The sequence below is a fragment of the Chrysemys picta genome, chromosome 14, assembly GCF_011386835.1.
Source record: "Chrysemys picta bellii isolate R12L10 chromosome 14, ASM1138683v2, whole genome shotgun sequence".
NCBI classification, from domain to species: domain Eukaryota; kingdom Metazoa; phylum Chordata; order Testudines; family Emydidae; genus Chrysemys; species Chrysemys picta.
In genome coordinates, this window is record NC_088804.1 from 2,496,542 (window position 1) to 2,512,376 (window position 15,835).

Below are 15,835 nucleotides of genomic sequence, written 5' to 3' on the forward strand. Positions count from 1 at the left end.
ACTACACATCTGCCCACATCACAAAACCACTGTGCATCTTATCACCTTAGTTCCAAAGCAGACCTGCCTCGCTGAGGATTTAGGTACAGTAAGAGTTTTGTGAGGGGCTAATGTGCAACATGTAAGGATCTAGCACACACTATCAGATTTTTGCTTTCACAAGTGCCAATATCCTTCTATCCCCCCCCCCCCCCCCCACACACACACACACAGTTACAAGATATTTTTTCCTTCACACTTTAGCAGCAATATTAGTATTGCACTAGTGTTTGGTGTCAATTATCCATGGGATTTTCACAAACTAGTTTAGTGAAATGCTCCTGTACCAAACATTGAACAAGTGTGACCCTGAATGTCTGCGAGAAGACTGAAAGTGGGGTAAACACTGATGTTCAGAGATTTATACTGATTTATATTACCCTTCTATTTTATGGTATGCCTGTATTCTAGAGCTCTCATTCTGCTAAACAGATTTTTAATTTTCTGTGACAAAACTGGAGACAGGCTCTCTCAAGCAAACTCCCATTTCCCAATTCAGTAACAAAAACGTTCAATGTACCGATTTAGATGCTAAACCCTGGTGCATGCTCTTCACTCGCAGACTTTACACCTTTTCTACATAAACATGAAGCAATCTTTCATTTTGCCAGATTCATGGTGACAGGTGTGTTGAGAGCTCTAGCATACATTAGCATTCCTGAGCCTCTATGCCCAACGCTGAAGCACCAATAGCACATTAACCAAGCATGGAATCAATACCAGAGTGAGTTCTCATGTGCCTCTTCAGTTTGTAAGTATCTCTGCTGGCATAACTGCACAAGCTGCACTGGAATGGGCGCTCTCCAGTATGAGAGCGAATGTGGCGTTTCAACTTGCTGACCTGAAATCCAAGAATGTGGTTGGTGTTAGCACAGATGAATAAGCCAGCCTTTCAGAATCCAAGCCAAGAAATTCAGTGATAAGTTTTGGGTTTTTTAAACTGAAGTATTCTGCTGGGTTTTTGACTTCTTGTATTACCCAAAAGGTTCAGCCCACGTTACGAATCAGTATAGATGTGAAATGGAATAGCCTCAGCTAGAGTGTATGAGGGTGCTGCATGGTTACTGACCCATAACAACAAATCCCAGCTCAAGCTAGCTCAGGGGAATGATGTGCATAGTGATTTTCTGGTTATTTCTCAACTACACTATGTAATTCACTGTACTACATTCATCGCAGCCCTCAGAACTTCATATCCATAAAGTGCTCAGATTAAAAGTCCACAGTAACTGCACGCAAAAGAACCTAGACGGCGCTGTTGGTTGGGTTAAATCTTGCTGTTACGAATCAGGCATAACCACCATCTTTCATTCAGGATGAATGTAAAGAAGTGACTGAAATAATCGCAGTCTCCAGAAAAAACCCAGACAAATGCAAGGCTGCCCAGAAATGTGTGTGTGAGTAAGAGAAGGAAGACTCAGACAGCACAGAATAAAACAGGCACAGCCTGGAGAATCTGTGATCCTGACAGAGAAGGGGCTTGTGGTGCTGGATAATGAGGCTTGGGGCTGTAAGTAAAGAATCTCTTGTTTGGTTCTTCCTATGTTCAAGGAAACAGAACTTTGTACACTCCTTGTCAATAAACACGAAAATACGTGCCTATCATAATTTTCCCCTCCTAACTGGAGCATCCACAACACCCTGAACTTGGCTAACCACTCAGATCAAAAAGGGGCAACTACAATGAGACTGAAATGCCCACTTCCATTTCTTCTTGTACCATCTCAACCTATTACTGCACATGTCCCACTCCTGTCAGTCATGCTGATCCTTAGCTTGCCTAAGCCTCTTCTCCCTACTACCCAGCATGAGTAATTTCTTTTTAAAGTTACATTCATTTTAAAAACTCCCCTTCAGCTTCAGTGCTGATTAGGGAAAGGAGAAGAACATTCCAGTAAGCCGCCCCCCAGTCAGCTTTTCAATAATTTTGAATGAGAAGACAGACTTTTGGAGAAGAGAAACGCAAGAAAAAAAACAAAAAACAAAACACACATGACTCATTTTGACCGCAGATGCTCATTCTTCTTAACAAGCAAGTGCACGGTACAAGACTGAGAGCACATTTCTTAAATCTGAGGGTGTTGCCAACCTTGAAGTACATTTATCTCAAGATATTGTTACCTCCTACATCCAGGGGTTAGCTAATTAACCCTGAATGTTGAATTTTATTATTATTAAAACTCTGCTATTGGGTCTCCAAAAGCTAGGGAAAAATCTTTAGGCTTTTTGTGCACATACCACCCACAAACCAATTTCTCTTTATTTATTTATTTTTTTTTAATCTCACCATTTGCTTTCAAAGACCAGCCTTATTTACAAAATTTCTGCTTAAAGACCACTTTTTATGGCCAAAGTGTAAACTCCTCTAAATAAAATGTTTTAATGGAAATTGTTGACGCAGACCCTTGCCATGTATGGCATGAATGGTTGGTTCTGTGGTAATGATTAACCCAAACGTACCTCTACACTAGCATAGTCGCACATCGAACATTTGAATGGTTTCTCGTGAGTATGTTTGTAACGGCGATGCCGAACCAACTCTCCACTGGTCACAAAGGCCATATCGCAGTCTGGGCACTTGTGAGGGCGAGTACCTATATGTGTATAGCCAGGAAGGAGGGGGAAAATATTAAAGTTGAGTGATGAGCCAACGAAAACAACACATGCTAGTTTCGCTTTTATAAATTAGAAACTTTGGATTCACAATCAGAAAAACCTGAGACACTGTAGCACAGATATTGTGCGCTTGAACTGAAAAGTTGCCACTTTTGTGTAAAATAGCCATCATATTACTAAAGAGATTTACAATTTTTGAGGATGATCAAAAGGATGTATTTAGCTAAATGAAACACCGTATATATAGATAAACAAAATACTGTATTGTCTTCTGATCCCATGGTTATTCCTAGAATCCAATCATTTAGCTAGGTGTTCTGTGTGTAGAATAAATTGGGAATATGGAAACATCTTCCCCCCCTGCTCACTTTGTTGCGAGTGGTGGCTTTATTTTGGTTCTCATTCCCATTCGCCATTAGACAGGTACTTTAAGAAGCCTCTCTAATAAAACTAAGTAATTCATTTCTATTTTTCCCTCTCCCATATAAACTTAAATAATTTTGTATTGGTCCCCTCACACTCTTCTCTTGGGGGTCCCTGTCCTTTTGTTCATCTTTGAACCCGTCCTTATCCTGCTTCCACACAAGAAGGAGCACGAGCATGGAACTGATGTAAGCTTAAGGCCTAAATCAACTTCCACTAAAGTCAAAGGGATTTTTCCAATAGTTGCAAAGGGAGCTGGATCAGGCCATTTGTCAAGTTATATCCAGGCGCATACTGAGCTTCTCCACTGGCCCAGCAAGACAAAAAGCAAAGCTAACTGGGCTCATCTCAGAAACACTGAGGTAACAGCACTGTGAAATCCTTTTCCTACAGGAATATCTTATAGGAGATACAAGGGAGGGAAGGACTAATACTAAAGAGTGAATCCTAGAAAACTCCTACTGTACAAGACGTGTAACTATAACATTGTCTTTACTGATTGTACAGCATTAGCTCTGCATACAATACCTGTGTGAGTATTGAGGTGGTTCCTCAGCAGCGTGACTGTCCGGAAAGCTCTACCACAGAGATGGCACTTGTGTGGTCTTTCATCAGTGTGGCTTTTCATGTGGCGGTCCAAGTTAGAACGACGTGGACAAGTATAACTGCACAGCTCGCACTGGAATGTCTTCTTTACACCTGGCCACAAAGTAAACCAGCTTTACTCTAATCAGCCACGTACTCCACTGCTCTACGTTAGGTTCAAGATTTCAATAGCCTTTCCTTGTTCCATGAAACTATTACATGGAAAGTAATCTTGTGCAACTAAATTGAACTGTACTTTCTATTAGAAATAGAAGGCAGTGAGATAAGCTATTGTTTTAGGATTTTAATTAATATGTCAGTAATCATTTTTCTCCTGCACTGTCCTCACAGGACAAAAGAGAAAATCAAACACAAACACTGCATTCTTTTGCTGTCAATTTTATCTGGTAATTGGTTAAAAAAACCCAGTATCTGGGTTTTTATCATTTGGTGTAAAACTGTTGATAAAAATACTAAAATCTCAGAAACAAATATCTACATTATCCAGTGAAATGTAGTAAAAGAGAACCCTTTCAAGTCTAGTTGTACAGTAGCAACAAGGTCAAAGCATCACATTCAAAGCAAAGTAAACAGCTACGTAGCACAGGAACAGAAGATGGAAACTTCCTCTGAAAATGGAAGAACAGAGAGCTTTTACTTATGGCTTTAATTAATAACAGAGGAATTTTTTTACTAACACAAGGGCTTTACTCCCAATACAGTCTAGCTGAGTTTATTGTCATTTCTTTTTCAGCCCTTTCGTAAGTTCCCATTGTGACAAATACATTTTAAACAGAGCTACTTAAGAATAGTTAATTTACCTTTCTTTTTGATTTTTGTTGGTTTAGGGGGCTTCATGTTGCCCACCACCTTTTCTGCATTAACCTCAGACAGCAAACCCTCCTGCTGCTCCTCTTCGAAGTCATACACAGAAACATCCACATCTTTGCCTTCCTCAGTGTACCGGAGCTTGCTCTTTTTGGTTTTCTTTGTTTTTTTGGCTGGTGGCTGATAGTCTGGATCTTTCTGCCAATTGGGATCTTCCTGTGGCTGAAGTTCACCTTGTTCCAGTGTCTCCACCTCACCATTTGCACCTACTTTCACTACCTGGAACCCTTCTGGTAAAGGGAGCGTGTGACAGATCATAGGCTCTCCCTCCTGCAGGCCTCCTTTGGAAACTTCATTTTCATAGGCTCCCTGAAGTTCTTCCACAGACGTAGTGGCAACAGGTACAGTCACTGGAACAGGTACTTGGACAAGCTGAAGCTCACCAAGGTTTATAGGCTGTTCTTCCATATTAACAACCTGAAGTGTTATTATCTGTGTGTCATCTACTGTAGCCTCTGCTTCCTGAGCCACTGTGCCTTCCATTACTTCAGTCTTCATTTGAAGCAGCGCTGGATCGAGCTGTTCCATCATTACCATTTGCACGCCACTGTTGACATCCTGCACTACTTCACCCCCATCTGCTTGGTTCGGTGGTATATGGCAAGCATCCTCCTCCTGCCCACCTTCACGGCGTCTTTGATAGGTCTTTCTTTCTTTCCCCTTAATGAAAGTTTCCGACTCCTCCCCAATAGCTTCGATTGTCTCGCTTTCCATTTTGCCTTCCTGCTGTAGAAACAAGAAAGGTATTTTACGAGGTCACTTAGATGACTGTTTTGACAACAAGCAGTACAAATTGATGGGACAGAAGTTCAGACTGAAGACAAATGGTCAGACAATAGGGACTCGTTACATTCACTGATATTCTAACATGGAAACAAGCAGAACTTTGGGTTCACATTCTATTGACATACTGTTGGTAACAGCTTTAATACCAAAGTAGTAGTGGAACACAATCTGAAATGAAACAACTACTGTGCCAGTTTCAGGGAAGGAAGGGATAGGGGGAGGAGAGATTAAGTGATATGCACGTTTCCTACTACATACTTAAAAAAAATCTGTAAATCCTAAAGGCAGGATGTACACTGGTATTATTCATTGCTTATAAATTATTGCTTATGCCTCTTATAGTCTCACTTTACACAGTTGCCAGCAATATCAAAGGCAATCTTGAACTATTTATTTTTAAAAAGCATGAAAATAAAGTAATAACAATATGGTTGCAGCCAGCTTTTGTTATGAAGCACCAGTATACATGAACTTGGAAATTTCATTTGGTCCTAAAACTGCAAGATTTATTCTTAAAACAGAAGGAAGATGTTTCTGCAAAATCTGAAGGAAGTGCAACCTGTCTGAGAATTACAAGTCATTAAAAAAATACCCCAAATGAAATTCTGATGAATTCACATTTCTTTGTCTCCCTCTAGCTCACAAAAAGTACTACTTTCCACGTTGTTCAATCTCCATAAAAATTCATATGCAGTCATATTTAAAGAAAACAGATGATTTAGTAACATTTGCTGTGGATAGTTTGGGGCCCAAATCCTGCTCCTGTTAACGTAAAGGGATGTTTTGGACGCTGACTTCAGTGGAAACAGGATCAGACACTACATGTATTTGTGCATGTTGCCCTCTACTGGCCAGCTGCAGCTTAGCAAGAACATAAGGATCCTTCTACAGCGGAGGTGGGCCACATCCGGCTGCCAGACATGCTACTCTGAGCGGCATGGTAAAAGGGCGGGGGGATTGGAATAGGGGCAGGAGTCCCGGGGGGCAGTCAGGGGACAGGGAGTGGTTGGATGGGGTGGAGGTTCTGGGGGGTGGTCAGGGGAATTGGATAACCATGGGAGTCCTGGGGGCCTGTCAGGGGGACGGGGTGTGGATAGGGGTCAGGGCAGTCAGGGGACGGGGGGGCTGGATAGGGGGTGGGATCCCGGGGGTGGTTAGGGGCGGGGGGGGGTCCCAGGAGAGGGCGGTTAGGGGACAAGGAGCAGGGCGGGGGTTGGATGGGTCAGAGGTTCTGAGGGGGGCAGTCAGGGGGCGGGATGTGGGAGGGGTCAGATAGAGGGTGGGGGCCAGGCTGTTTGGGGAGGCACAGCCTTCCCTACCCGGCCCTCCATACAGTTTTGCAACCCCAATGTGGCCCTCGGGCCAAAAAGTTTGCCCACCCCTGTTCTACAGCTAACATCTTTCTTTGGCTCAAGTGACCTGCATTTTTGGAGTTGCAAGATTGGAGTTCTAGCAGTTTATAATGGAGAGGTGCTCGCTTTTCTATGCTTAAGGTTGCCACCAGTCATAGTAGAAGGCTGATTTTGCCTTGTAACTAAACAGATAATTTCAAAATGTTTATAGCTAGATCTTGTTGGCAACAAGAACATTTCAGAATTTTTAGAAATAAAAATGTCAATATGTAAACATTTCTGAAATTTTTGTCCAATACTGCTTGTGATCCTCTGTTAAAAACTCACTAGAATACAACATTTCAGGCATTGGTAGCTTTTAACAATGGCTTGTGCACAAGGTAGTTTTCAAGAGTAGAAAAAGTAAGGTTTTTAAGAAATTGCCATTTATTTGGAAACTAGACAAATCTCTGTCAAAGCCAATGGATCCATGGTGACTGTGACTATTTTCATCATCTACAACAGGGGTCGGCAAGTGGTGTGCCGAGTCTTCATTTATTCACTTTAATTTAAGGTTTTTTAACATTTTAATGTTTTTTAGCATGTCTCTCTCCATAAGTCTATATATTATATAACTAAACTATTGTTGTATTGTAAAATAAACAAGGTTTTCAAAATGTTTAAGAAGCTTCATTTAAAATTAAATTAATTTAATTTTAATTTAACCCGCTGCTGGTCTGGGGTTCTGTTCACCTAGATGGGCAGTGGGCTGAGCGGGCCCTGCGGCCAGGAACCTGGCTGGCAAGGGTCCGGCAGCCAGAACCCCAGACCGGCAGCGGGCTGTGTGGGGCTGACGGCCGGGACCCCAGACTGGCAGTGGGCTGAGCAGCTCAGCCCGCTGCTGCTCAGGGGTTCCATCCACCGGCTCCTGCCAGCTGGGATCCCGGCTGCCGGACCCACTCAGCCCGCTGCCGGTCTGAGGTCCCAGCCCTGCCCACATACAGTGGGTACCTACCTTCTCCCTGGTTCTGGCCCATTCTCTTCCTCTCTCTCTGCACTGAGCTGAGGGTGGGAGTGCACTGAGCACAGGGCTGGGGGTGAAGGAGCAGGCTGGGGGTTGAGGTGTAGGGTCTGGCCAGGAGCTAGAATAAGGGAGGGGGCTCAGGTTTGGGGCAGGAGGTTTGGGTGTGGAGCGCTTACCTGGGCAGCTCCCATTTGGTACGAGGGGTGCAGGTGGGAATGTGCGGGGGGTGCGAGGTGCAGGAGCTCCAGTTTGGTGCTCAGGGCAGGGGCCTGAGGTGTGTGCGGGGCTGCAGGGCTCAGGGCAGAGGGCTGGGGGGAGGGGGTCAGGGCAGAAGGCTGTGTGTGTGTGAGGGGGTACAGGACTCAGGGCTAGGGGTGTGTGTGGTGGGTCACGGCAGAGGGCTGGGGGTGTGGGCTGGGGTCATGCGGTGCTCACGGCAGGGGGCTGGAGGGGCTATGCCCCTATTCCACCCTCCCCCAAGGCCCTGCCCCCGCTTCTTCTCTGCCTCCGCTGCAGCGAGCACGCTGACTCCACTCCTCCCCCAGCCCCTCCCTCGCAAGGGCCATCAGCTGATCTGCCGGCAGGGAGGGAGGGATGGAGAGGAGGAGCGGCAGGAACCCAGCACACTGTGGGAAGAGGCAGTGGAGCCGGCAGGACCAAGCTTATGTCCCCTGCCCCTGCGGGAGGGACAGAGGGCAGAGAAGAGCGGGCTGGATTTTTAATGGCACACTGCTGACTGCCGGGACTCCAGCAGGCAGCAGTGTGCCATTAGAAATCGTCTTTGGCATGCGTGCCATAGGTTGCCGATCCCTGATCTACTATGAACCAGCTGGGGCTCTCCCTTAGAAAAGAGAAAGTAAATTCCAGAATCAGGTAAAATGACAACTCCTGTATTCCTCATCAAAATGACCCCTCAGTCTTGAGAGAACATGCACGGGTCCATTTTACAGGTGGGATAACATAGGATAAAAGTTTAAATTAGTTTCCATATGAAGCTACAAATAAAATCAGGATTGGAATTCTGATCTCTGAGATGAGACCCCCAACACTAGACCAAAAACATCTCTCAGAGTATTTCAAAACTCTACACTTAGTGAAGCCAGCTAATTTGGGGCTTACAAAGATGACAAGAATTATTAAGAGCTTTGGGACACTAAAGATGAAAGGCTGTAAAGTAAATGCAAAGCATATTAGACACATTTTATATTGGGTAAACAAGGCACAAATATTTGTGGCCTGCTTTCCAGTGGTGCTGAGCACATCCAACTCCTTTTTGATTTCAAAGGGAATTGTTCCGCACCTCTGAATATCAAACCACTTAAACAGTTGCCTAGGTATGATTCAGATTAACTTTCGATATCCATTTTGAAAAAATATCAGTGTATACATGCATATTACGCACAGACACACACTGCTATCTGCCTCTATTCACATCTATTTTATTGCATCTTCTTCTGATGTTCCTCCCTTCTTGGGTCTATTGATTATTCTCTCTTTGACTGTGTTGCTTTGAAAATGTATCAACATCATGGTCTGCTCAAACTACAGTTCACCTGCTGGTGTGCAACCTATGACTTTCAGAATGTTTCTTGCAACCAAAAGCTGCAGTTTCCAAGGGGCACTGAATACCAGAAGTACTGATATTTTGCTTCATATACACTTCCACCTCCCTCTTTCCTAACACCAATTAGCTATTCAATGTACAGTAACCCACATGGACAAACATCTGAGAAAGACTTGAGCATCTGATACTGACTGGCAGTCTGCAGGGGATCAGAACAGAGCTTTATCTTTATCCCACAGTGGAGGCATGAAAGCCTGGGCAAACTCTGTTTTCTAATCCAGGGGTTCTCAACCTTTTTCTTTCTGAGCCCCCCCCAACATGCTATAAAAATTCCACAGCAAATTGGCACAACAACTGTTTTTCTGCATATCCATGGGGTAGAAAGCAATGCAACTGCCTGGGGCCCCATGCCACAGGGGGCCCCATGCCACAGGGGGCCCTGCAAAGCTAAGATATTCGGGCTTCAGCTTAGCCCTGGTTGGTGGGGCTTGAGCTTGGGATTCCACCCCAGGCAGTAGGACTCCGGCTTCAGCTTTCTGTTCTGGGTTCCAGCAAGTCTAACGCCAGCCCTGATCTCTGGTTTATTTTGGTGGACCCCCTTAAACCTGCTTGCGACCCCCCAGGGGGCCCCAGACCCCTGGTTAAGAACTGCTGTTCTAATCACAATTATCCCAGGTATTTGGGTAGGGACATGGAAGGTTAAGAGATAAAAGGAGGCATCACTCTTTAAGTGAGAAGAGATAATGGAGCTGGGTAAGCAGAGCAGGGCAGAAAAGCATGATAGGAAGACAGAGGAATAGGAAAAAAAGAAGAAATAGAGCAAGTGCCTTAGGGTTAGTTAAACTGTATGTATTCACAAGTTGAATTTATTCTAATACATTAGGGTAGAATACAAGTTTGCACAAAAGTCCTGTAAATCTATGTGTAAATAAGGAACAGACCACAAGCTCATGGTAAGTTACTACAGTGACCTCACTGCCTTCTGAGTAGTGTAACATTGCATCAACAGAAGCCTCTGTCCCATTTGTACTTACTATCCAAGAAGGAAACCAAGATGCATGTATTTCTTCAACTCCTCTTTCTTTACTACAAATATCACAGGTAGACATTATTATCCGTCACCCCTTTCCAGGAAAGCAAAGGCTGAGAAACTGACTAAGGGAAAGCGTACACCACAAAATTAAGTCAACGTAAGTTACATCAATGTACAGCTGCTGCAGTAATTAAATTGCTTTTGCATGTCCACACTACGCTCCTCATATCCGTGGTGCACATCCTCATTAGCAGCGCTTTCACTGACACAGAGCAGTGCACCATGGGTAGCTATGCCACTCAACTTGCCACCATCTAGCGCAGAGTGTTTTGGGAAGGGTTTGCAATACCTCGTGGGGGCAAACAAATCATGCAGGGGTTACTGGGAACATGGTTTCAACATCTCAGAATGTTTTGAGCTTCTTTGCAAAAGCCCTGCAAAGTTGCAGGTCTGCCATCTCTGTGAGAAGCATGGATCCTGCACAGTTCTGTACTATTATGATGAGCATTGTGAGCACACCGCACCTGATCCTGCAGTATTTGCAGAGCCGCCAGAGGAGTCGGGCAGAACAAGACAATTCCTTGGAGGCTGCCTTGCTGTGGGACATAGAAAGAAACAATTCACATTTGTTATTGGCATACATGGAGCAGCTGCAGACAGTGGTGCCCCGTTTCTGGGCCCAAGAAACAAGCACTGACTGGTGGGATTGCACTGTTATGTAGGTATGGGATGATTAGCAATGGCTGCAGAACTTTCGGATATGCAAGACCATATTTCTGAAAGTGTGTGCAGAGCTCGATCCAACCTTCTGGCATAGCAACACCAAAATGAGAGCTGCACTGACAGTGGAGAAGCAAGTGGCAATTGCTGTGTGGAAGTTTGCAACATCACATTACTAACCATCAATCGGGAATCAATTTGGAGTTGGGAAATCCACCATGGGGGTTGCTGTGATGCAAGTGTGCGGGGCCATTAATCGCATCCTGTTGCGAAGGACTATGACTCTGGACAATGTGAAGGACATAGTGGATGGTTTTGCAGCAATGGGGTTCCCGAACTGCAGTGGGGTGATAGATGGCATGCATATCCCTATTTTGGCACTAAACAACCTTGCCACAGAATACATCAACAGAAAGGGATTCTTTTTTATGTTACTGAAAGTGCTGGGGGATCACGGAGGATGTTTTACCAATATCAATGTGGGATGGTCAGGGAAAGGTGCATGATGCATCTTTAAGAACACAGGCCTGTTCAGAAAGCTTCAAGCAGGACTTTCTTTCCAAACTAGGGGATCACTGTTGAAATGCCCGTAGTGATCCTGGGAGACCCAGCCTATCCTTTACTCCCATGGCTCATGGCCACCTTGACAGCAGCAAGGAACGCTTCGTCTACAGGCTGAGTCGGTTCAGAAGGACACTTGAATGCACCTCTGCCATTTGAAAGGCTGCTGGTGCTGCCTAGAGATTAGAATTCAGTGGGGGGGGGGGGGGGGGAGGGGAGAAATCCCAATGGTTATAGATGCCTGCTCTGTGCTTCATAGTATTTGTGAAGCAAAGAGAGAAAAGTATCCACCAGGGTAGAGGGCAGAAGTGAGCAGCCAGATACCAGATACCAGGACTATAAGAAAAGCTCAACAGGGAGCTATATGGCTCAGGGAGGCTTTGAAAGACCGTTTTAATAGTGAACCACAGTAATGTGTGTTGCTTTAGTGTGCTCTGCCTCACATTGTTTTTTTGCACCCCAGTATGAACCTTACAATGAGTGCTGTGTGTGTAGTAATATAAATTGGAAATGCACCTGTTGCTATTTTCTCTGAATGACGTCAGACCCAGCCAGCCTATACTGTGAACTAATAAACATGACTATCCATGTTCCTACAGCTGGATCGGAGCTGTGCCTGCACAGCCTCTTCTCCCACAGACCCGGGAGATCCACCACCACCTCTATACTCCAGGCAGGAGTGTGTCTGCAGTGTGCGCTGGGCAGGCACTAGGTGAGCTCTCCACACCGAGCAAACAGAAAATGGAATTTCAAAAATTCACAGGGCTTTAAAAGGGTAGGGGCATGTACCTGTGTACCTGGCCGCTGGGTAACAGAGTTCAAAATGGTGACCAGAGAGGTCACGATGGGGCATTGTGGGACACCTCCTGGAGGCCACTAAAGTCAACGTAAGTAACACAGTGTTTACACGGAGGTGGAGTTAAGTCTGCATGACGGGTGAGCTACATTGGTGGGAGTGACATTTTAGTGTAAATGCTTACAGAGTAAGGTCAACATAAGCTGCCTTGCATTGACCTAACTCTGTAGCGCAGACCAGGTGTAAAAGAAGAATGTGTCCAATCCATGTGTGTGTGGGAGAAGATAAGTGCCATGTCTTCCCGTACCAAGAAACAGATAATAAATTACTAAACTGTTTAGAGGGACACCCATAATGTCTAGGCCACATGGTACTTTCCCTGCTACCCTCCCGCCCTTTAATTTAAGAGTTTTCTGGTTTTTACTAGTTTGTGTTCCTGTAAATACTTCAGAATTAGGGTAAAATGAGCACAAACCAATTTGTTCCATGATGATGTCTGTATCTTTAACTAGTACTTAAGCATTTTAGGGTGGAAGTTTAGTTAGTTTGCTTTTAAACTATGCTCTACATATCACAAAGCATCTTACAGCATTATACAAGATTATGTAGAAAACCCTATGAACTAGTCCAGTTTAAGGACCACTGTAATGTGAAATCCTACATGTACATAGAACTATTATGATTAGTATATTTGCTGGTTCAAAAATCTTGGCAAGTTGCCAAGAGTGACTAAGACCTTGTCTACACTACACAGTTTTGTTGACAAAAGTCAGCTTTCGTCAACAAAACAGTGGAGGTATAAACACTGTAGTGCTCCTTCTGCCCAGAAAACTCTCCTGCTTTGCTGACAAAATAAAACCTCCTCAACGAGAGGTGTAGAGCTTTTTATGGCAAAGTTATATGGACAAAGTCAGTGTAGACACTGCGCTTGATTATGTCGCTGTAAATGGCTTCCAGGAGGTGTCGCAAAATACCTATTCTGCCCGCTCTGGTCAGCAGTTCAAACTCCACTGCTCTGCACCCAGGCATCCACCCCTTCCCCTTTAAAGGCCCAGGAATTTTTGAAATTCCACTTCCTGTTTGCTTGGCACGGAGAGCTCATATCACATCTTCCCAGCTGCCCATGGTGGCTCCACGCAGCAAATGCTCTCCCATTTGGAGCGTACCTGAGTTGTTGGATCTGCTGCCACTGTGGGGGGAGGAGGCTGTGCAGTCCCAGTTCCGCCATAGGACCTTTGATACCTATGGGCAGATTTCTCATGGCTAGTTGGATAAGGGCTACAAACAGGACACATGTCAGTGCTGTGCAAAGATAAAGGAGCTGAGGCAGGTATACCAGAAGGCAAGGGAGGCAAACCATCACTCTGGTGCTGCACTGAAGACCTGCTGCTTCTATAAGAAGCTGGACTCCATCCTTTGCAGTGACCCCACCTCCATCAGCTCTGTGGATACTTCGGTGGGGCTGGAGGAGGCAGACAGTGGACTCAACCCCAAGAATGAAGTCGTGGACAAGGAGGTTGAGTTGGAAGACGATGTGGCGCACACGGCAGGGTCGTCCGGTGGCGCGGCTAGTCAGGACCTCTTTTCCACTCTGGAGGAGTCTAGCTAGTCCCAGAAGTCCATCTCTGGCACACATGATGCAGAAGAGTAATATTTTTGAGTTGATGCTGCTCGGTTATATGAGGTAGAGTTGTCATTTGCTCACTATATTGTAGAAGTGGGTGAAGAGATAGAAATGTACAAGACTAGCAGTGTTTGAGTGTGCTCCACATTTTCTGTGCAGCTAAGCAGTGTGGTGGAACTGTATGTTAATGCACTCCAAGATTTCACGGGAATCCTCCAGAGAGATCTCTAGGAAACTTTCCTGGAGATACTGGCCAATCCTCTGCCCAAGGTTCCTTGGCAGAGCTGCTTTGTTCCTTCCCCCATTGTAGAAAACTTTCCTGCACCAATCGGCAATCACTTGTGCAGGGACCAAAATGGGTGAGCAGCATAGGGACTGGGTTTGAAGCCGCATGCATGCAGGAGATGCACTCTTGCTACCCCTTAGAAGGGAGGTACGGCTTCAATGACCCACGCCTGCAGAAAATGGTGATAGAATTTACAATACTGTCCCTAATCACCTGCAGTGATCCCCTTAAAAAAACCACCTAGACCCTTTGCCCCATCTTGAACGCCCAACCTCCTTCCCACCCCGGCTGAACTCACCATGTTTAGGGTATTCGCCGAGATGAGTGCTTGCCAAGAGACAGAGAGAAAGTGATCCGTATATTAAAATAGGTGTATTTTACTATAATGATTCAATACTGGGTCGAACTAACAATCATGCTTCTGTGTATTGTTTCTTGTGCTTTGGCAGATGTGGCCTTCAGGGAAATCCCCTACACAGCGCCTCTGCCAGAAAAGGTAGCGACCAAAGTGGAGCAAGGAGGGAGTTCTGAGTGGTGCTCCAATCCACAGAGATTGAAAAAAAGAACGCAGGGAGTGGAGAGAGACCTTGAAGGAAAAATTTAAAATAGAAAGGCAAGACAGAAAGGAGAGTGAGGAGCGCATTGTAAAGTGCCAGGAGAGGATGATAAAAGTGATGGAGCAGCAAACAGAGATGCTAACCATGCTCCAGGCAGTCCCTAATCATGCTCCAGGCAGAACACAATACAGAACTGCTGTCCAGACCCTCCCTAAATTCCTCCAATACATTCCTTGTAACTTCCCAGAATGTCTCAGTACCCCATTCATTCCACCCCTCGGACAGTTTCCTAAAATGACAGCTGGACTTACACATAGCTATGAGAGCCTACACTGCCCTGCACTCTTATCTCCCTTTCCACCAAGCATTTGGTGTGTGTTGTTAATTGGTATTTAATAAAAACAAACTCTCTGAAACAAAAGCAATCTTATTTGTCTCCTACACGTGATGATTGTTGCTGATAGTAATACATAGTGTCAGTTTGATCATTTTCTGCCTACAAATCCTGTTCAGGAATCATTACAATTTTCCTGCAAGGTGGCAACTTAAAAGCATGACAGAGTGCTGTATGGAAAAAAAACATTACTAGTGCTCATTGTTAAAATGTTGCCTCAAGGCCTGAATTCCCCCCGTTATGCCCCTAACAGCGCTGGTAGCTGGCTGCTCAAATTCAACAGCCAGGCAATCCACTGCCGTGCTCCATCTTGGAGGAAATTTTTCACCCGTAGCTTCACAAATATTATGGTGTGCACAGCAGGCTGCTATGACCATGGTAATATTTTCCTCATTTAATTCTAACCAGTCATAAAGGCAGCGCCAGCACACTTTTAATCTGCTAAAGGCACATTCCAGTGTCATTCTGCACCTGCTCAACCTACTGTTGAAGCACCCCTTCCTGCTGTCCAGGTTTCCCATGTAAGGCTTCATGAGCCATGGGAGTAAGGGGTACCCTGGGTCTCCCAGAATCACTATGGGCATTTCAACATCTTCGACTGGAATCTT

At 45.0% G+C, this 15,835-nt stretch overlaps 1 protein-coding gene across 4 annotated transcripts in view; it reads right to left on the bottom strand.

Annotated features, from left to right (window-relative positions):
• Positions 1-15,835, bottom strand: part of CTCF (CCCTC-binding factor) — a 57,364-nt gene that overhangs the window by 15,753 nt on the left and 25,776 nt on the right. For 2 of the 4 annotated variants that reach the window (XR_010592733.1, XM_005312256.5), the window contains exons 2-5: positions 4,485-5,277; positions 3,607-3,777; positions 2,500-2,633; positions 760-880 (exon numbers count right to left, since the gene is read on the bottom strand). Coding sequence is in view for 3 of the 4 variants with exons in the window: in XM_005312256.5 (XP_005312313.1) it covers positions 760-880; positions 2,500-2,633; positions 3,607-3,777; positions 4,485-5,265 (1,207 nt within the window). In the remaining variant the exon portion in view is untranslated. Of the gene's footprint in view, positions 1-759; positions 881-2,499; positions 2,634-3,606; positions 3,778-4,484; positions 5,278-10,813; positions 10,836-15,835 lie in introns of those variants that run through there. The other 2 variants (XM_065567799.1, XM_065567800.1) reach the window with 2 other exon arrangements.